The sequence below is a fragment of the Macrobrachium rosenbergii genome, chromosome 40 (genome assembly GCF_040412425.1).
Source record: "Macrobrachium rosenbergii isolate ZJJX-2024 chromosome 40, ASM4041242v1, whole genome shotgun sequence".
NCBI classification, from domain to species: domain Eukaryota; kingdom Metazoa; phylum Arthropoda; class Malacostraca; order Decapoda; family Palaemonidae; genus Macrobrachium; species Macrobrachium rosenbergii.
Window position 1 is genome coordinate 31,815,703 of NC_089780.1, and position 22,370 is coordinate 31,838,072.

The window sequence follows — 22,370 nt, forward strand, 5'->3', positions numbered from 1 at the left end:
TATTTTTATAGTTTTATATTTTTTCTTGATCAAACTTAAAGATGTATTAACTAAATTAAATGAATTTTAATTTTCCTTATTTAAAAAAAAAATCCAAGTTAAAAATTACAAAAATCGAAATGACGAAAGTGGAGGTATTTCTGAATTTGACAGAGTTAAACAATATAATCCTGATGTGATGAGTAAATTCACCAATATAACCCTCATGTGATAAGTACAATATAAGCCTGAAGTGACAAGTGCTGTTTAGAAACTTGTTGTTAATAACCAAAGGTCAGAGGTTAAATGATTGAAATAATCTGATGAATATAAGAGCTTGTCAAATTTATTATCCTATTCTTTGTCAATGAAATGAAACAATGCATTACAAAAGCCTTACAACTTGTATTCATGAGCTTAACTCATGTCCCTGTAATACAAGTACCTGAACCCTTAACCGTTGAGCCTCTATTTACAAAAGTGTTCGCCGTCATCGTGATTTATAGCCTGAAAATATTTTTTTCAAAAATCAATAACGCTACAAGATTAAGAGTTCTTTTTGGCTCTTTTTTCATTGCCATGAAATTTAGTATGCAACCATTTTCAAATGAAAAAACTATTATCATATAAAATATTGAAATATATGGCAGCAAAAAAATTTTCATTGTACAAAAATCGTGTGAGCAAAAAACGAAAGTTAATGAGTTATTTTTTCGTTGTATTGTACACTAAATTGCGATGATTTTGGTATACAACAAATTGTAAAACAATCAAAGCGACATAGAGAAAATATTTTCACAAAATGATGCATGAATTAAAAGTGGATGCAAAAAAGTTTTTTAAAAATTCACCATAAATAGAAATATTGTGCTAGAGACTTCCAATTTGTTGTAAAAATGAAGGTAATTGATTGAATATTACTAGACTGTAAGTTTTTAGCTTACAATTGCAGTTTTCGACCATTTCAGTCAGTTAAAGTTGACCGAAGGTTAAATTTTTTCTACTTATCGTGATTTATATGAAAATATTTCAAAATTGATAAAAGATACAACCATGAGTTATTTTTTTGTTGTATTCTACATGACTTTGTGCATATTTTCATGTATAACACTTTATGTAATGCCTAATATAAAATGGTACAAAAATTACGACAAGGTGACTAAAAAATTTCTGAGATTTTCAGCAGAGTTTCTAGGAGGTAAGAAGAAAAGTTTTTTAAAATTCACCATAAATCATTGTGCTAGAGACTTCATGTTTGTTGCCAAATGAAAACAAATGATTGAATGCTATTAGAATGTAAGAGTTTTTAGCTCAAATTGTGTTTTTTTCGACCATTTCGGTAAAAAGTTTTGACAAAGGTTGAAATTTTGCCATCGTGATTTATATGAAAATATTTAAAACTGATAAAAGCTTTTTGTTTTTTGTTGTATTTTTTTCATGAAATTGCACACATTTTCATATATAAAACTTTATGTAACGGCTAATATAAACGTTAAAAAAATTAACTGACAAAGTGAAAAAAAGAATTTCTGAGATTTTCGGCAGAGTTAACAAGGACTGTAAGGAAAAGGTTTTTTACAAAAGTTCACCATAAATCGAAATATTGTGCTAGAGACTTCAATTTGTTGCAAAATGAAGGTAAATGATTGAATATTACTAGAATGTAAGAGTTTTACCTGTACAATTGCATTTTTCAACCATTTCGTAAATCAAAGTTGACCAAGGTTGAAATTTTTCTTATCGTGATTTGTATGAAAAATATTTCAAAACTTATAAAAGTTACAACCCCATTTTTGTTGTATTCTACATGAAATTGCTCATTTTCATATATAAAACTTTATGTAATGGCTAATATAAACCGGTGCAAAAATTCTTCAAAGTGATAAAGAATTTCTAGATAAAGTCAACATGCTTTCAGTGGGAGAAGAAAGAAATTGAGCATTAGTCAGCTGGATCACGCACTAAACAAAACAACAGAGTGATCTGTGAAGTCCCAGCATCCTCAAAACCATGATTTAAAATTTTTTGCAAACTAGGCCTAAAAGTATTTTTCCGTGAATATTTAAAAACACATTTTTGTAGTCAAATTTCGTCCACTTGGCACCCGACAGACAATTTTCGTTGACGTAAAATACGTCCAGTCGGCGTTAAAGGGTTAACTGAAAGTAAAAAAAGGGGGCATGACTGCAACAAGGCTGTAGTACAGAGGGGATACTTACTAAACTTAGGGTCAAGTCGTATGCATTCATCACAATCCTTCAGCCCTAAGTTGAATTCAGCTAGCTTAGTGTAGCAAGCCGCACGATTGGAGTAAATCTTTGGGTCGTCCGGGTTTCTTCTTATGGCTTCTGAATAATGTTTGATAGCTGCTGGGTAATCCCCATTCTTGAATTTTTCGTTTCCCAGCTCCTTCTCCTGCTCAGCTTTCACGGGATCTATGTAGGCCTTGCGCTCTTCTTCTTTAATAATCTTTTCTAACTGTAAAGTCAACATTTCACCTTTAGATTAGGTCTTGAATTAGTCAATAATGGGCACTAAGAAAACAAAAATCCCAGTATACCAGAAGGCAAAACCAACTATCAAAACCTACAAAATTCTACTTGACACTATATTAAAAATAGCTGAATGCAGGATTACAAAAACATTGATGAAAATCTAAAAATATTGCATAAAGCTTCAAAACTATTTTTCCTCAGGTATATAGCAACAGGACCAAAAAATTTAGTATTTTGATACAAATAATGGTTTAAACTTTAAGCATAAAACTAGTTAGTTGGATTTAGATCGTGCCATCCTTGTGCTGGCACCGGCTCTTGCTCTGGGGCATCCTATAAAAAACTACCTTCCCCTATACATGATATTCTCCAATGAAATGGATAAATTGGCAAATTTTTTAATCAATTTGTATTTTTCAGAGGTAACAAGCCTACAGTCTTAACTTATGGATAATTCTAGCGCCAGCTGGAAACTGGTAAAAAGAAAAACACGGCAACAAGGTAAGTTGATAGACCTAGGTGGCAATTGTCACCTCCATCGCATATGAATCGAGGAGATAACACTCCAGTTTCTTCCAGCCCAGGAAACTTGATTGAGGGGTGGCTAGAGGTGGGCAGTACAAGTTAAGACTGCAAGATTGTTAGCTATGAAAAATAGAATTTGATTAAAAATTTATTTGTTCATATATAGAACAAACCTGAGTCTTAACTTATGGATAGACTCACTTTTGGAGGGAGGAAAGAAAGTCTGGAACCGATTGGAGGTTCAGCAGACCTGGTAACTCTTCCTGGTTTAAAGAAGGTTAAGGAAGAAAACTGAAGCCTCTGGTATGATAGAGATCATTTAACAGCCAGACTTCTGGGCCTTTGTACAATGTAGAAGGAAGTTAAAGAACTATATCTGTAGATAACAAACCTTTGTAGCTACCAATTGTTTGCTATCAATCCTCTATCCTTGCTAGAGAGAGGAGGGATTTGCTTTTGCAAAAGTTTTAATATTCATGTAGGAACAGGCAAAACTCAAAACAAAAAACCCAATCTCACCTGTATCAAGTCCGATCCAGCACACGATGGAATGATTTCTCACTGCCTGCTGGGTAGAGAAGAGGAGAAAGAAAAAGGAAAGAGACCAGCCATCTCATTCATTCTCGCTTTCATACCATCATCTTAGGTCAGATACAAACTGTCCCACTTGGGGCACTAGTTGAGTTACACCACCTGTTGAGCAGCCGCCACCAGACCCAAGGAAGAAGTGTCCAAGGACCTGTGGGCAACATCCCACAGATAGAATGAAGTGAAGGTTGTCTGACAGAGCCAAGTGCCAGCCTTCAAAATCCTTTAAACAGAAAAGTTCTCTTTGAATACCAAAGAAGGGCCAAGCCCTCTAATATCATGTGCTCTTGCATGCACTGTGTTAGGACTAGGGCATGAGGTCTGAGATTACGAGTCCTTTTCAGATAGCAGCATAATGCTCTGACAGGGCAAAGGAGCAATTCATCCAGAACGTTGTCAACAAAGTCATTAAGAGACGGAATTGAAAAGGATTCAAATCTGTCATCATGAGATGAGGGGTTTTGAGTCTTAGCCACGAATTCTAGGACAAATTTGAAGGCTACGGACATCCAACCCCCTTGTATGTTTGACATCAAAGGATAGGCCGTGTAGTTCACCAACTTGTTTTGAAGAGGCCAACAGGAAAACTGTCTTGAGAGTCAGGTTCCTGTCTGACGCACAGCGTAAAGGCTTAAAAGGAGCACAGGTGAGGCTGCCCAGTACCAATGTCAGGTCCCAACTGGGTGGTCTAAGCTCTTTTGGAGGACAAGACTGCTCAAAGCTCTTGAGAAGCATTGAGATTTCCCACGAGAGAGAAAGATTGACATTCCTAATAAGTAGAACTGCACTTGAGGCAGCTCTGTAGCCCTTGATGGAAGCCACGGGAAGTCGTCTCTCTGCAGAGAAAAACAAGGAAGTCTGCTACTTGCTGAACAGAAGTTCCGACTATAGAGAGACCCTTTGCTAACACCAACCACAGTAAATGGCCCACTTGCTCTGGTACACGGCTGAGGAAGATGATCTGAGGTAGCCAGTCATCTCCAATGCTGTTCTGCAAGAAAAGACTCTCGCTCAGAGATACTGGATAGTCTCCAGCTGTGAAGAGATGGACCCTACTGAGCTGTGGTGCCTCTGGAAGTGGGGTTGACACAGAAGGTTGTGCCATGGCGGAATCTCTCTTGGAGCTTCTGACAGTAGGGAGATCAGAAGAATCCAAAATGTTCCTGGAGAAGGCTGGAGTGTAGGCTCTATCTGGACCTAAAGCTCTCCTCGGAGAATGAACCCCATTGAGGCTGAAGGAGAATTATTCAGAACTACAGTCCTCTCAACAGACAGAGAGACCAATGCACTATGCAAAAGGCCAGTGGACGGGTGTGTACCAGGGCAAGGACATGTGGGAGTAACAGATTAACCACAAACAACCGACCTGGAACGATGAACATTACCTGCTCTGGAGGGGTGTGAACAAAGAGATGGACGAGAGCTTAAACACAGACGAGTGCGAGGAGACAGACATGTAGGACTGATAGTGCCCTCTATACCAGAGGACGTAGAATGTCTAAGAGGATCCTTCCCAGAAGGATGCCAAATAACCGAGTAAGAGCACAGCCATGCTCTGTAACACGGACATGTTCTTCAATTCAGGCGTGCCCAACTACCTGAAGACAGGAACTGGAACGCCTACTACAGGTCCCGTCGGGAGAACAGGAGGAATATCTCGGAAGACAAACAACAGGGAACGAGAAGGGCTACCAACATGAACGTGGATCCCAGAATGTGAGCCCTGGACTTCCTTAGGTGAACGTGAAGAATGATGAAGAGGGAGGGTGATGAGGAACTGGAGATGTACGAGAAGAGCCCTCCCCACAAACGTGACCAGGAACACGAGTCTTCTTAACAGGAGCGAAATTATCCTTCCTATTGACGTGGGCAGTGGGAGGTACTACTGAAGGCATTTTCTTCACACTGCGTAAAACCTTGACACCAGAAGCATGGACGCCAGGATGGGGAGAGGCATGATCATGATCTAGAGGAGACGAGGATACAACAGGACTGAGACACTTCCTTTCAGGGGGAAGAGACAAAGTCTCTAACTAGCCAACATTTAACAGAAGGTGAAGATGAAGAAGAACACAAATTAGGACGAGAGGGAGTCCTACGATGTTTCATCTTCACAGAATATCCTTAACTCTTGCAAATAATGACGTTAACTCAATTAACTACTGCCTGAACCCAAGAGTCAGAAGGGGCGGAGGTCGGAGCAGCAGGAGGCAGGATAACAAGCTGGGTAGAGAGCAAAGCAGTAAGCTGAGGGGTTGAAACGGTTGATGTACTAGGAAAGGGGGGAGGGGAGTAGCAGGAACAGACACTCCCATAGCAGCTGACCTAGGCCTGCGTGAAGCCAAGTAGTGGGACAACAGACCATCCAAGGTTGGTAACCCTGATAGGCCTAGAGAAGGTCAGATACTAGCCATCTTCTGCACATCGGAAACTGAAAGAGAAGAGCACGATGGCTGCACATCCATTCATATGGAGAAGGAATTACCTTCCCCAAAAAGGCAGGGGCAGCATTAGTAGAGAAGTCTCCTGACCCTCTCCCAAAACTTCCATAGGCGAAGCTATAGAAGAGCGGGAAGGGGGTAAAATCTTCCAGAGAAGACGAAGCAACTGGAGGATTTGGCAAGGAGGAGGCAGAACAAGAAGAAGCATGTGACGCAGCCATGAAAAGAGGGAACCCCCTCCAAGATGGAGCCTCCATCTTCCTCTTATGCTGCCTCTTCTTGGCAAAGACCCTCCACTGCTAAGGAGAGCAAGAACGACATTCAGGGCATGGATTAGTGATATTACAATCATTAGCTCTACATCGGCTACTCATAGTGTGGGGATCAGTTTCAACTGATGCCAAAAATCGAGAGCAAGGATAGCCATCAACGCCAGGGAACATCCTCTGATGTTTGGAAGGACTGGCTGAAACTGGAGGCTACGATGATTCTAGGGGTTGCATGATCCAACACAGAAGCACAAAGCACAAAAAAACACAGTATCACTCGAAAGCACAAGCAAATACAAAACACAGGCAAAGAAGAAAAACACCAGCTTCAGAGAGATGAGCAAAGCACGTCTTCCTACGAGGGCAGTAAGAAAGAAAATGAAGCGATGGAGGTGACAGTTACCACCTAGGTCTATCAACCTACCTCACTGCCACCAATTCCTTGTGTGTTTTTCTTTTCACCAGTTTCCAGCTGGTGCTAGAAGAATTACCCATAAGTTAAGACCCAGGTTTGTTCTGCATAGGAACGAATGAAGAATCTTAATACCCAACAGAAATGCAAAATGAGTGTCTAAATGTAAAACCTTTCTTGATGGAAAATATAAAAATGTTAGCATACCAAATCTTCTGGAACCACTTAAACCATATATCCCTGTAATAATTCAAGTGTTTCTGGATGGTCTCTTAGGTTTGACTTAAGCTACATTGTCTAGAAAAACAGACTTTTGGTATAAATATATCAACAGTATAAATATATATGTATACACATTGTCTAGAAAAAGACTTTTGGTATAAATATATCAACAGTATAAATATATACGTATACACATATATTTTTAATTGTGAAGATATTATTGTACATCAAAAGTAAAATGATTAAGCTTCAAAATGATACAAAGATCTGCAACTCAACACAAACAAATCAAAAGCCAGATATAAAGAATATTTTCTATAAAGCAATATAGGCAATATGAATTAAATGAACTGGTGCAATAAATGCCATCACCAGCATAAAACATTCCAACAAACTCACCTTACTTAGTAGTTCTTTAGTCTCTGGCGTCCTGTGTTCTGATAGACTCTTCTCGTAAAATGTTTTAGCATTCTTATACTCCTGAAAAGTGATACAATTTTGGTGAACAAAACTAAATAAAAGTCCTGTCCAAATGGTGATAAAAACCAAAGGGAAGATAATCTGATCAAAATAAAATTCTCTTGAAAATTATTTCTTTAACAGAATTCATTAAATACATGCACACACTAATCAAAAGGACATTAATAAAGTATTTGTACACATATTTAAGTCATATAAAGTGGTACCTGCTTCAAATGAATCACCTCTCATATAAACCTTACCAAAATGTCATGTTTTACAAAATTTAGATATGTAACAAACTTAGTCAAGTGCATTAATAAAGAGATGAATATTATGCTTAACTCAACTTAAGATGACTTTATAATAGATAATACTGATGATAATAGCAACTGTTGTCATTAAAAATAACGGAAGTACCGGAATAGATTCAGTCACGTAACAAAAACCCTACAGGCCCTGGTAATTGTATGCTAATCTTCATTTGATTTTAGTACTTTGTATACTACATTTACCATTAAGAAATGACAAATTTTTAAATTAATTTGTATTTTTCCTAACATACAAACCTGAGCTCTTTACATATGGAAATCCAGCCGGAAAACTCTTGCAAGGTTGGTTATGGTAACAGTTATCGATGGGAGGGCGGAAGCACCGCCCACCCAGTCGGTATAAATTCAGCTGTACGCAGTTTACCTTTTGGCCCAGGTTAAGAGAATGAGGGGTGGTAAGAGGTGGGCCCTTAATGTCAAGAAGTCAGATTTATATGTTAAGAAAAATACAAATCACTGCACGAATACAAACCCTCAGTCTTTGCATGTGGGAAATGTACTTTAGGAGGGAGGTTTCTCAGTAATTCTCTGAAATGACTGGTAGTTCGGCTTACCTGGTGCTCTCCTCTTGGTCATGAAAGAGCAAAACAAGGACACCATAAATCTGATCTACTGAACAAGAGAGATGTTCAATCGTCAGACTTCTGGGCATTTCGAATTAAAGGAATGCAATATCATTGATGTGAAAAAGTTTCGATGAACCCACAGTATCAGAGACTATAAAGCTAAGAATAAGCCACTGGTTTGCTCATAGTCAGTCCCTCTCTCCCCTTGCTAGAGAGAAGGAAGGTTTTGCATCTACTAATCCAAATAGAGTTAGCTTGTAGATTGAGTAGGATACTCAGTCATCCAGATCACCTGCATGCAAGCCCAGTCCAGCATGCAACAGTTCATTCACTATTCCTCTGCCCACTGGAAGTGGAAGGAAGACAGGAGAAAGGGAGGAAGCCAGTCCCACACACAACTTCTCCTAGCAGCCGCACACCTTAGGTGTGATGCAACCTGTCTCTCAAGAGTTGGGTGACCTACATGACTTGTTAAGCATCCACCCCAGAATCCAAGGAAAAGAAATCCAAGGACCTTTGGGCAGTGTCCCAAGGTAAAAGGAAATGAATGTGATCTGCAAGATTACATTCCATCCAAGTATTCGACTGACAGGTTCTCCTTGAATGCAATGGACAGACTTGCCAATGGCCTCACAAGATCTGGTCAGAAACTTATTGATGTTCCCCAAGAAGTTGTGGGGTACGCTCATTTGATCATCTCATCTGTCAGAGAAATGACAATTTGGATACCGTTTCTCGGCCAACTAGAAGGTAATGAACGAGTCGTTAGCACTACGGTGAAAGTCTAGTCCTTAAGGAGGAAACATAGATGTCATACTGTCACTAGCACCACAGGACCATAGAAATGGAAATGATCCATCTCACTGAACACTTTCGAAACATGTAGATGACGAAAGGTGTAAGCTTCCAGATGTAAATGGGTACCAAAGATGTCTTACTTTATTCAAAGGTGCGAGAAGGCAGAACAGAACAGCGCCAACTTCAGTTGAGAAAGAAGGACTATGATCAAGCTTTTTCACAGCATGAATGAATCTGGAAGTCAAGGTGCAAAGATCAACTGTCCTAATCTCCTGACATCAGCGAATAAATGTTGTAATGACATGCATCTTGCTTGGGATGTATGGTTGGCCAATGCACTGAATGTTCTTCTGTCTGCTCATGTACTTACACTGCAATAGAGCAGATGAAAGGACACTAGGACCTTTTGTCCACCATGGCACTACCATGGTGTCGTTGCTTTCACACTGAGGAGTGTCTATCTTGGATACTGAGACTCTCGAAAGTCTTAAGATCCACATAATATTCTCTCCTCGGATTGTGGATCAACTGATAATTACAGCAGCAGCAGCTACTGCTTACATCTCCCACTCATCAAAGGAGGAGTGTAACTACATCAAGTCAAAAGAAACGGAGCTCCTAGACACTGCTTCTTCACTAAGTAGGAACCAAACACAAGTTGTCGGAACTTAGTTTGGAGGTATTGTTGATCTCCCAACGAATCAGGCAAAATGATAGGAAGTTGTAAGCACAAGACTTGAACCATGGATGCAAAACTGAACTTCTGTTGTACATACATCATCCTGGAGTTTGTCGGGTTGACTGCTGTGCTGAGTGTGCTACTGCAAACCCGTGCACCCGCACCCCTAATGGAATGTGTCTGGTTGACCGCTGTGCTGAGTGTACTAGTGCAAACCCGTGCACCTGCACTGTCAATTGAGACGGTAGGATACTAGTCTCCCCCCATCTTGTGGACTAAGGAGCTACCGTGGTACTGTACTAGCCTCCTCCCCTTTTGTAGACTAAGGAGCTACCATGGTACTGTTCCTTAACAACACTACGGAATGCCTATCCTTGGATCCTGAGGCTTGAAGATCTAAGAAGATCCAGGTTATTGAGATGTGGATTAGGTCAGGCTACACTAGGTTGGGTAAGTACCCAACCTAGCCTAACCCAACTTAAACCCTTGAAGAATGGTTAACTACCTTCTGGTTGATGCCATGAAACAAGAAGTCTCAGGATACTGAAGTACAGGATTGGTAAGGTTGGTCTGGAACTAGTTAGGCTAGGCTAAGTACCCAACCAAATCCTAATCCAACCTAATCCATTGTACAGCAAGGGACCAGCTCCTGGTTGATGCCATTACACAAGTAGCTCCAGGATACTGAAATGCAGGTCTGGTAGGTTAGACTAGAACTACTGTAGTTAGGCTACACTAAGTTAGGTTATATACCCAACTTAAGCCGAACCCAACCTAACCTCTTGAAGTGTAGGTGAATACCCTTTGGTTGATGCTTTGAGGCACGGAGTATCTCTGGAGGGAAAGTGTGTACAACACCCCTAGGAAATAGTTGTTGTCTCACCAATAGGCTAATTTCTCTCACCTCTCTGAGAGAGGATGGGAAGGAATGGGGAGACCTTGTAAAAGACTATGACCTCCCTTTCCATCTTCAAAAATTAGTCTTCATCCTTGTTCTAAGAAGAGTATGGCAGAAGAGAACACAGGCTGTTGTACCGAGGCGAAGGCTTGTTTATACATCTACAGAGCTATTAAATAATTCAGATCGCACAAGGAAAAAACCTTGCACAATCAGAATTAAATTAATCTTGTTTCAAAAGCGTAGGTCGGTATGGTTCTACAGAACTTCAGTGCAAACGAAACCAACCTGCAGTCGAAAATGAACAGGAATCCGAAGACATCCGTGCTGACGAACTGTAACTACCTTGGATCAGGGAGTTGAAAGTTAACACTGTATTAGTGTAGGAACAGTCAAGAGTCAATATTCGAATGCAAACGATGAAACAGTGATTTCTTTCTACCTGAAAAATGTCAGAGTTTCTGGCTGAACACAATACTGTAAAAAGACTGTCACTTCTCATAATTACATCTGTATGGGTCTGATAGAATGAACTCATTCGTTTGGTTGTAGGTGTTATGAAAAGGGCATTGGATGCTATGATGAAAACAACTGATGAAAGTCGTAACTTACGTTTGAAACATCTGGGAGAACAATCCATTCATTGGAATCCACTGACCGTTCGTTCGGCGGACATTTACTGAAAACGAAGGCCGACTGCTACTGATGAATAAGACCTCATCAACTTACGTTGTGAAGGATGTAAAAGTTGGCAGAACAATCCCGTTCGCTTGTATATAAAAGGTATGGTAATGTCCCCTGACCGTTACCAGATGATCAAGCTAAAACATGTAAGTGATCGAAATGCATTGCACAGATGTGCTGCTGATGCACTCACATGTGGGTTGTCGCCTTTCTAGAAGTTCACAGCAGTTCTATCAAAGCTCTTTGCTCGACAGAATTGATCGAGATGGTGATAAGACGGGAATCGGTCCTTCAATATGGTATGACCTTAGCCATCCAGTTCTCTTCCCAAACCTTCACATGAGTGAGGTTGATATCCAGTTCCCAGAAACGCCATCCTGAGACAACTTCCATACCTCCCCATGTGACAGTCGTGTCAATATATGGCCATATGTTTGTGCTGTCATGTCCGCGGCCATGTAAACTCGATTTCCCATAGGAGAGCAAGAACGTGAGAGATGACAAGATGGTGAATGGCAGACTGGAATGATCTAACTGCACGTACATTTGTCTAAAAGGACACGGACACGCAACAGGACATGTTCATTGGAGCTGGAATGACGATCAGAGGGCCTCCTGGGAGAGCATGAACAGGGAGGAGTTCTGGAATGACAGACACTAAGGTCACGGACATGCATGCAACAAGACGACAACTGTCTAGGCTGGAAACATGTCCGCAGCCATCCAGAATCTCTCACATCCATCAAACGATAGCAGGAAACAGAAGGAAACAGCTGAACTTCTGAAGTCTTTCCTACATGGGATTCTAAACAGGAGCCTGTCATCCTTCCTACGAACACGAACAGGGGGATCGGGGGAATATGAAACTGCTGTAGAGCTTCCCATTTCTGAGCTCTGCTTGGAGTGAAACCTGATAGACGAGAAGTGGCTGGACGTGACACCTCCTCACCAGCAAGATGGCCAGGAGCAGGCGCAGGAGAACAACAGCCGTGGTTGGGCAAAGATGGAGAAGAAGAGAAGGAAGAAGACGGAGACTTGCAACGCTTCTTCTTCAAAACACAGGTGAACTCTCGAAAACGATGTCGACTGTCAACTAGCGGTTTGTGAGACCATCAGAAGAAGGATCCTAAGTAAAAGTCACCACTGCAATAGGGGGTCCAAAGCTCTGCGAGGGACACACTGCCAACTGAGCGGGAGAAGCCACCAACACAAAAGGGTTCTAAAACTCTGAGAGTGATACAAAGCTGACATCTCTGGATTCCGGAACCGAAGGTCTACGAAAAGGTGAACAGGTTAGCCGCTGCAGCAGCTGACTCAAAACGCTGTTCAGGGTACACCAAAGGCTGATGGGGTATCACTGGTACAGTCAAGGGGAGAGCAGCAGGGTTGGCAACTGCCAAGGTGGACGACATGAAAAAGTGAGAGGACAGAGAATGAAACAATAGGCCACCATAGGTTGGTACTCCTGGAAATCCTAGAGAAGCCCAGATGTGTCATCTTCTGAGTCTCCGAACCTGAAATTGAACAAGATGAAGTTGCCTTCCCCCCTACTCCCCGGAGAGAGCGGGAACAGCTAGAGAGATAATGTCGCCTGACCACTTACCCAAAACTTCCAGAGATGAAACTATGGAAGACTGGGCAGGGGTAAAATCTTCCAAGGAAGAAGAAGCAACTGAAGGAAGATTGGGAATAGAAGGAACCAGAAGGAGACTGAGAAGCAGCAATCGAAGGATGAGAAAATCCCTTCCAAGATGGCGCTCTTCCTCCTCCCCTGATACTTCCTCTTGGCAAAAAACCTCCACTGCTCAGTAGGCCAAGAACAACATTCAGAGAGGGGAAGGGAGTGAGCCTTCGCCTCACACAACACCCCTACACAAAGACGGGGCAAGAAACAAGACAGGAACCATAGACAGGAACTCCCACTGGTTCTGGAGAGAAAGTCTGGACCAAAAGCACTGTCAAAGATCTTACAGCATAAACCTCTGTGTTGAGGGAGAGGGGGAAACTTGCTAGGTTTAGGCAAGGAGTATCTTCATACAACTGAAAACCTGCCTTGTCTCAATCCTCTCAATTACACATCTGAAATACTAATACATTACAACATTCCAAGAAATTGTAGTAAAAAATAAATAAAACACTGTTTGTTCATGAAAAGGCATTTCAGAACAAGGAGGAAAAGAACATCGAAGAGGGAAGTTCTTAAACAAGATTGAGAGATGTCTAAAAAATAGGACAGATTGCATCAAAAGTTATAAACTATCCCTCCAACTCTCCACAGTTACATGAAAGAAAACAGAATACATGGAACAAACACCAAGGAGGAGGTGTTGGGTTGCATAAATACGAAAAAGTAAGTAAAATGATATATAAGGAGAAAAGCTCTAAAACTTATACAGGCTAAAATGAGTCAACATGGCTACATAGCAAGAATAATTGAATATATCATTTGTGAGACATAGAAAAACATGTTGAAATGTTTCAATATATCAATATATGCAAAGTATAAATAAAAAATACAAAATATATCATAAAAACAAATATATTCAAACACAAAAGGGGCAGTCGAACGGCAGGACAGAGACATAAAGGCAAGTCTATACCAGACTTCGCCCAAAAGTAAGTAAATGCAGAGAACTGAATGCATACAGACTGAGTGGGTGGTGCTTCTGCCGGTACCATCTATCAATAACTGTTACCATAACCAACCCTGCAAACGTTTTACGGCCACATTTCCAGCTGGCTGAAAGTTCATCCCACATGTAAAGACCGAGAGTTTGTATTCGTGTAGGAACAAACTAACTTTGTTAAAATACTGAAATTGTGTAATAACCATAACTATATTGAATTTAATAAAAGTATTAATAAGCAAAAAATACATATCCCTATGGATGCCAATTGCAGCCATATCATTGCCAATTTCTATTTACATTTGTATGATTCAGAATTCTTGCAAATTAATCCCCTAGATTAGATATAAAAAATAAATACAAATAAGGATCTTTTATAACTAAATAACAGATACTGTATGTTACCTAATGTTAATTCAGTACAGTATATCCCAGAGGGCTAATACTAAAAAACTTTTATAAAACTGGATACTTCTTAGATATTGATGTTTTTAAAATTAGAATTATATTCAAGTTTCTGAACACTAGGAACTAAGATTGAAGTTTATAAAAATATGCAAACGATTTTGATTTTGAGTCTACCACTAGTTAGACTCGCTAGGCTTTCCCGTTATTTTGTAATTTTTACCTCCTCCCTGTCCCTCAAACTCCTCTTAATATGTCATTATTTTCCTCCTAAGCTGGGAGTGAATTTGCAAAAGGGCCAGCTACTTGTATATAATAAAAAGCGAGAACCACTGTCAGATATTGATGTTAAAATTAAAAAGTTTCAACCTAATTGTTAAAAAAAAGCAAATTTGATTTTGAATACTAGGAATTCACTTAAAACCTAATATTCATATGCAATTTGAGGTTTGCAAATACTTGTATAAACAGCGGAGGTCATCCAAAATTGTCAATTAATTGTTAAACAACAAATTTTCAATATGGACACTTAAAACCTAATTTATCAATTTGAAGATAGGAAAACTTGTACCATCAGTGAATATAATCTCAGTGTTAAGTTAGATTGTCTGATAAATTTTTCAATCATAATATTATTCAATAGTGCTGTTTGCTTGCATTTATGTTATAGGTATTTACTGTATTTAAATAGTATTTATATTGTATAACTACCTTAAGTATCATGACCAATGATATAAGAGTATACTGTATGAAGGTACAGTTTGTATTCTGGTGCAAAAAATAATAATGGATGAATATGTCTTCCTCCTCTAGATCGAGAACAGGATATGCTGTATATCAGGTCCACAACAATATTCAGTGGTGAATTATTGTTGATTTTATAAAAACGTTACAAGAGCTTTCGAACCCTGTCCTGGGTTCATCTTCAGTCTAATAATGGGTATGATAGTGGTAGTTATTTAATTATATACTTTTAATAAAATTTATGTATTAACTGTATATCTTTTGTATATATATAAAAAATCCACTTATGCATTTTACTGTTACTGTACCCATGAAAGTAGACATACTGTAATGAGCTAGCACAAGAACTATGTAAATATATACACTGCACCTCTTACACATTTGTGTTGTCTTTCATTGTCTCTACTTGTACTTTTTCCATTCTGTACCTCCAATAATGTCAAAAATTACAAAATCACTAGCAATGCATGACCTAGCATTTGCTGTGTACACTTAAAAATATATTTCAAACTACTACCTGGACGAAAATCCATGTGTACATGCATCGTGAGTGGCTTATAGGTTTTGGTGCTCACAAGCTTTTGTTCGTTACTTTTCTACTACAACTTTTAGGTTATATTCATTTGACCTTAATACAATTAACTACAGTGCTACCCAACTTTTTCGTGCTTCACTTTGTTGCGGGTTTTTGTGGAACACATCATTCACTTTTCTGCAGGGGAACTCTCACTAAATCGCACATTTTCTTTGGGCCACATTTCTAAAATTATCACCGATTCACTTTTTTTTTTCGTAGAGCAACACTATTTACTCAGTAATTACTGTATTTTTCATTAAAATATATGTATACTGAGAGAGAGAGAGAGAGAGAGAGAGAGAGAGAGAGAGAGAGAGAGAGAGAGAGTCGAAGGTGATAACCGGGAAGGAGTGGTGAGTGTTTCCTACATATGAAATTCAGATTTTAAATATTTTTATGGTGATTAGAGATAAAACATCAACAGTGATAAATTATTCTCTTGTGTACTGATAAATTATTCTCTTGTGTACTGTGATAATCGTAGTCAACTAAACTTGTAATGAAATACGGTACAATAATATGGCAAAAAATATGGCAACACTACCTCTGCCAATTTGTCATGAACTTGCTAGATTTTTTATTTTCATGTTTTTTTATGTTTATGGTACAGTAATTGATATTATTTTCATTAAAGGATATGTACAGTACAGTACTGATATATGAGAGAGAGAGAGAGAGAGAGAGAGAGAGAGAGAGAGAGAGAGAGAGAGAGAGAGAGAGAGAGAGAGAGAGAGAGAGAGAGAGAGAGAGAGAGATTATGTTGTCACAGAAAAATTGCTACTGGAGCCTATGTATGAAATTTGGATTTTAAATATTTTTATAGTGATTAGATCAATACAATATAAATGGATTCTGTAAGTGGAATAATGTGTTATAGATATTCTGCTGTTTCTCATTAAGTATATGTAGAGAGAGAGAGAGAGAGAGAGAGAGAGAGAGAGAGAGAGAGAGAGAGAGAGAGAGAGAGAGAGAGAGAGAGAGAGAGATGATGGCACAAGAACTTTTTTAGTAAATTTATGGGAGATAGTGAAGAATAGCCACAGAATGACATACACAGAGAACTTACTTTAGCAAATAATTTTTTTTATCATAAATGTATTTGTACGTAATCATGAAAATACTAACATGACACAAACCTAGCATTCTGTTTGGAGGTATGTACGTGTCCCGTCATTCTAAACTACCCATGTATTTTAGATATCCTCTATACAGTAGTACTATCCTAAAATACCTACATGTACAGTAAAGATCATTTCAAAATCATCTTACAACACAGGAAAATATCAATATACATAAAAAGTACACCCAGTGCGTTACAGTACGTGCAGAACGATGCACAAAGTTATGTTAGGCCAAAGAAAATTTTTGTGTCTGAATGATAGGGGTACTTAAGAGTAACAGTTATAGGCTGGTACTTAATTTTGCAACATGACTTTGAAATGATATTAGGAAGCTCTGGGATGATAGTCTAGGGTATATTTTTGTCTGGGCTGCCAAGTTGGGCAGTCAAAAAATAATTTTATTGTTAACGTCTAAATTTTTCTAATAGTTTCCTTGATGCATACTGATACATAGCAAGATCAGCTAACTAAAAGGAAGTGAAAAAAAAACCTTTGTTGGTTAAGAAAATGCAATTGAAATCAGTAACAAAAATGATAAATTTCTTAATTTGTGCAAAGCATTTTCTTCCATATAACTAGCCGTGCACAGACGTTGCCAATAGCAGTGGCAGGTTTTGGGGAAGGACCACCAACCGCTGACGGAAGAGATTGGCTGCCTGTTTTACAAGTTTACTATTACTTGCAAAAATGGAGCTTGCATGATAAGAATAATTCTTAATCTTATATCACCTGCTTCACTGCCACTCAAGTGGCAATTTAAAGTGCATTTTAATCTACTCAGATTAGTAATTAACTACCTGTAGTTGTAAAATTAACATTGACATTCTTGGTACTAACAATTTTACTATGTGACCCATGAATAAGTGATATGGATGTGAATGACATTTCACACCCTTCAGCTTTTGCCTATCTTGGTACACCTTCCAAAGTTTAGGGTTGGATTACTTCATGCTGGCACTCTAAACAGGCCTCCATAATGTTGAACAGTCCCTAACAAGTTCTCTCACCAAGTAGACTCATTACACATCTCACCCTTAATAAACACATCCTGAGTCTCCTGGGTGGCCAGACTCTTAAGGCCTTCTCATGTCAATGAGTTTTACCAAAAGGCAGAATCTGGTCGGATTTTAGAGATAAAAAGCTCTTTTATTCTCAAGCAGTTTAGCTATAAACTACTAGGAGCACCTAATGGGGTGGTCAGCCATTTAATGTTGTATACATGCTTACTGGGGACCTATACCAATTCCTCTTTCTTGTGTACCTATCAGCTGGGATCTTTATATTTTGGCATCTTGAAACTCACAGGTACTGCAAGCAGTTACTCGTAAGGGATATTTTTCCTCCTCTCCACCCCTTCCACAGCTGTGCTTTCATTTGTACATATCACTTTTCCCATACACTTTCAAGTAAGGTCTCCCTTCCCACTCCCAATTTTTATCTCGCTATTACCCATCCAAATACATATCTATGAACAGGTGTACACAATTTCTGAATGACTTTTCCTTAAAACAACAAACACACACACACACACAGTGTCAGTCCTTACCTTTTTGGCTTTATGACAATTGCCAATTCTAGTGAGGACCCTTGCAATTAACTTGAAGTCAGCTCTATTTTCACGACCAACATCAACAGCTTCTTGGCAAATTTTTATACATTCGTCATAATTCTTCATCTCAAAATAAACAGCTGAAATTGAAGTTGAATAAAATTAAACATCACCTTACAATTATAGGAATAAAAGAAACTACCTGTGAGCATAACATCTGCTTCAATATTTATTCTCAAATCTCAGAATCTTATTTAACTAACATGGAACAAGGTTGTACATTGCATGGCCCTTAGAGCCCCTACCAAGCATACTTCATTAGGTATCAAAATCACACATACAGTGACCCCTCGCTACTTCGTGATTCGATTATCGCAAATTCACGACTTCGCGGAGTTTTTAATATATATTAACCCTCTAACGCCGAGCCTCTATTTACAAAAGTGTCTGCCGTATGCTGGCGGCATTCAGGAGTTAGCGCTGAAGCGAAAAAAAGTTTTTTTAAAAAAATCACAGCACGCTTAGTTTTTATGATTAAGAGTTCATTTTTGGCTCTTTTTTTTTGTCATTGCCTGAAGTTTAGTATGCAACCATCAGAAATGAAAAAAAATATCATTATCATATATATAAATACTTGAAATATATGACAGCACAAAAAAAAATTTCATATATAATTATATACAAATCGTGCTGTGAGCAAAACGGTTAAAGCTAACGAGTTATTTTTTTTTCTTTGGATTGTACATTAAATTGCAATGATTTTGGTATGTAACAAATTGTAAAACAATCAAAGCAACACAGAGAAAATATCACAAAATGATGCATGAATTCGTAACGCGTGGACGTAAAAAGTTTTTTCAAAATTCACCATAAATTGAAATATTGTGCTAGAGACTTCCTGTTTGTTGCAAAATGAAGGTAATTGATTGAATATTACTAGACTGTAAGTGTTTTAGCTTACAATTGCAGTTTTCGACCATTTCAGTCAAGTTAAAGTTGACCAAAGGTTGAAATTTTTCTATTTATCGTGATTTATATGAAAATATTTCAAAACTATTAAAGCTACAACCATGAGTTATTTTTTGTTGTATTCTACATGAAATTGTGCACATTTCCATATATAAAACTTTGTGTAACGACTAAAATAAAACGGTGCAAATATTACGACAAAGTGACAAAAGAATTTCTGCGATGTTCGGCACTTACCGCGCGGACGTAAGGAAAAAGTTTTTTTCAAAAATTCACCATAAATCGAAATATTGTGCTATAGACTTCCAGTTTGTTGCAAAATGAAGGTACATGATTGAATATTACTAGAATGTAGAGTTTTAGCTTACAATTGTTTTTCGATCATTTCGGTCGAGTTAAAGACCGGATTTTGGCACTTATCGTGATTTATATGGAAATATTTCAAAACTGATAAAAGCTACAACCATGAGTTATTTTCTGTTGTATTCTACATGAAATTGTGCACATTTCCATATATAAAACTTTATGTAACAACTAATATAAACCGGTGCAAAACAATACGGCAAAGTGATGAAAGAATTTCTGAGATGTTCGGCAGAGTTACTGCGCAGATGTAAGGGAAAAGTTTTTTCAAAAATTCACCATAAATCGAAATATTGTGCTAGAGACTTCCAGTTTGTTGCAAAATGAAGGTACATGATTGAATATTACTAGAATCTAAGAGTTTTAGCTTACAATTGCGTTTTTCAATCATTTTGGTCGAGTTAAAGTTGACCAAAGGTTGAAATTTTGGCACTTATCATGATTTATATGAAAATATTTCAAAACTGATAAAAGCTACAACCATGAGTTATTTTCTGTTGTAATCTACATGAAATTGCACACAATTTCATACATAAAACTTTATGTAACGACTAATATAAAACAGTGCAAACATTATGACAAAGTGATGAATGAATTTCTGAGATGTTCGGCAGAGTTACTGCGCGCGGACGTCAGGAAAAAGTTTTTTTTTTAAATTCACCATAAATCGAAATATTGTGCTAGAGACTTTCAGTTTGTTGCAAAATGAAGGTACATGATTGAATATTACTAGAATGTAAGAGTTTTAGCTTACAATTGCGTTTTTCAATCATTTCGGTCGAGTTAAAGTTGACCAAAGGTTGAAATTTTGGCACTTATTGTGATTTATATGGAAATATTTCAAAACTGATAAAAGCTACAACCATGAGTTATTTTCTGTTGTATTCTACATGAAATTGCGCACATTTCCATATATAAAACTTTATGTAACGACTAATATAAAACGGTGCAAACATTACGACAAAGTGACAAAAGAATTTCCGAGATGTTCGGCAGAGTTACTGCGCGCGGACGTAAGGGAAAAGTTTTTTCAAAAATTCACCATAAATTGAAATGTTGTGCTAGAGACTTCCAATTTGTTGCAAAATGAAGGTACATGACTGAATATTACTAGGATGTAGAGTTTTAGCTTACAATTGCGTTTTCCGATCATTTCGGTCGAGTTAAAGTTGACCAAAGGTTGAAATTTTGGCACTTATCGTGATTTATACGAAAATATTTCAAAACTGATAGAAGCTACAACCATGAGTTATTTTCTGTTGTATTCTACATGAAATTGCACACATTTCCATATATAAAACTTTAAGTAACGACTAATATAAACCGGTGCAAACATTATGACAAAATGACCAAAGAATTTCTGAAATTTTCGGCCGAGTTACCGCACGGACGTAAGGAAAAAGTTTTTTTTTAAATTCACCATAAATCGAAATATTGTGCTAGAGACTTCCAATTTGTTGCAAAATGAAGGTAAATGATTGAATATTACTAGAATGTAAAATGAAGGTAAATGATTGAATATTACTAGAATGTAAGAGTTTTAGCTTACAATTGCGTTTTTCAACCATTTCGGTCGAGTCAAAGTTGACCGAAGGTTGAAATTTTTTGTAGTTGACGTACAGTACGTCCACTCGGCACCCAACAGACAATTTTAGTCAACGTATGATACGTCCAGTCAGCGTTTAAGGGTTAATGGAAAATATAGCGCGGATTTTCTGGAGAAAAATCGTGATATATGAACACCAAAAATTTCTCATTAAATCCATTAAAATATTAATAATAAATAGTATTTCCTAGTCTAAGAACAACAAAACAAGCGTAAAATAGCAAAAAAACACATATTTGCACTTGTAACTCCTATGACAAAAAAAATAACCCATCTGGAAAGTGATGCCTATACAGTACAGTACTGCGTGTTCCATTGTTGGGAAAACACAAAGCATACCATCTCAGTGACTAAGTGTGTTGTAACACGGGCTGTGATTGGTGCATGGGAGGGAGACAACAAATCACAGCTTCCCGATTTCTAATTGGGCCTGTGATTGGTGCTTAGACTGATGCTCAGAACCCGCAGCATCTCCCCTTGTCTCTCTCTTGTGGCCACTTCGCTTCAAGCTTTCTCGACGAACGGTTTACTTTACGCTGTGCTGTGTGATTTTTTTTGTGGTTTTTGTTGAACTTTGCTTCAATTTTCACCCCCTGCAATGGCTCCCAAGCATGCTGCTTCTTCCAAGGCTGGTACTGAGCCTAAACCCCATCGAAGAATGATGACAACCGCTGAAAAGGTGAAACTTCTCGATATGTTGAAGGAAGGGAGAAAGTTCGCGGCTGTAGCCCACCATTTTGGCGTGAACAAATCCACCATTCGCTACATCTACAAGTTCAAGGCGAAGATTAGGGAGACAGCTGCCATCACCTTTAACAAGTCGGCGAAGAGAGTGGTTACAGCTCGTAATAAAACTATCGTCCGTATGGAAGCTGCTTCGGCCGTGTGGATAGCCGACTGCCAAAAGAAGAACATAGCCTTGGATACGAACATTATCCAAACAAAGGCTAGGAGCCCGTACGAGACCTTCGCCGCTAAGGAACCAGAGGACGACAGTGGCGAGCGTAAAGAAGCAGAAGATGAAGAAGACATAGATGATCCGCAACCAGAGACGTCCAGTCA

The 22,370-nt window shown here is 38.4% G+C and overlaps 1 protein-coding gene across 1 annotated transcript in view; it reads right to left on the reverse strand.

Annotated features, from left to right (window-relative positions):
- Window positions 1-1,908: 1,908 nt before the first annotated feature.
- The window catches only part of LOC136826316 (stress-induced-phosphoprotein 1-like), a 199,016-nt gene continuing 178,554 nt past the window's right edge, over window positions 1,909-22,370 (reverse strand). Inside the window, exons 8-10 of the mRNA XM_067083560.1 lie at window positions 18,368-18,510; window positions 7,331-7,411; window positions 1,909-2,457 (exon numbers count right to left, since the gene is read on the reverse strand). Of these exons, the coding sequence (XP_066939661.1) occupies window positions 2,062-2,457; window positions 7,331-7,411; window positions 18,368-18,510 (620 nt within the window). The 3' untranslated portion in view covers window positions 1,909-2,061. The remainder of the gene's footprint in view (window positions 2,458-7,330; window positions 7,412-18,367; window positions 18,511-22,370) is intronic.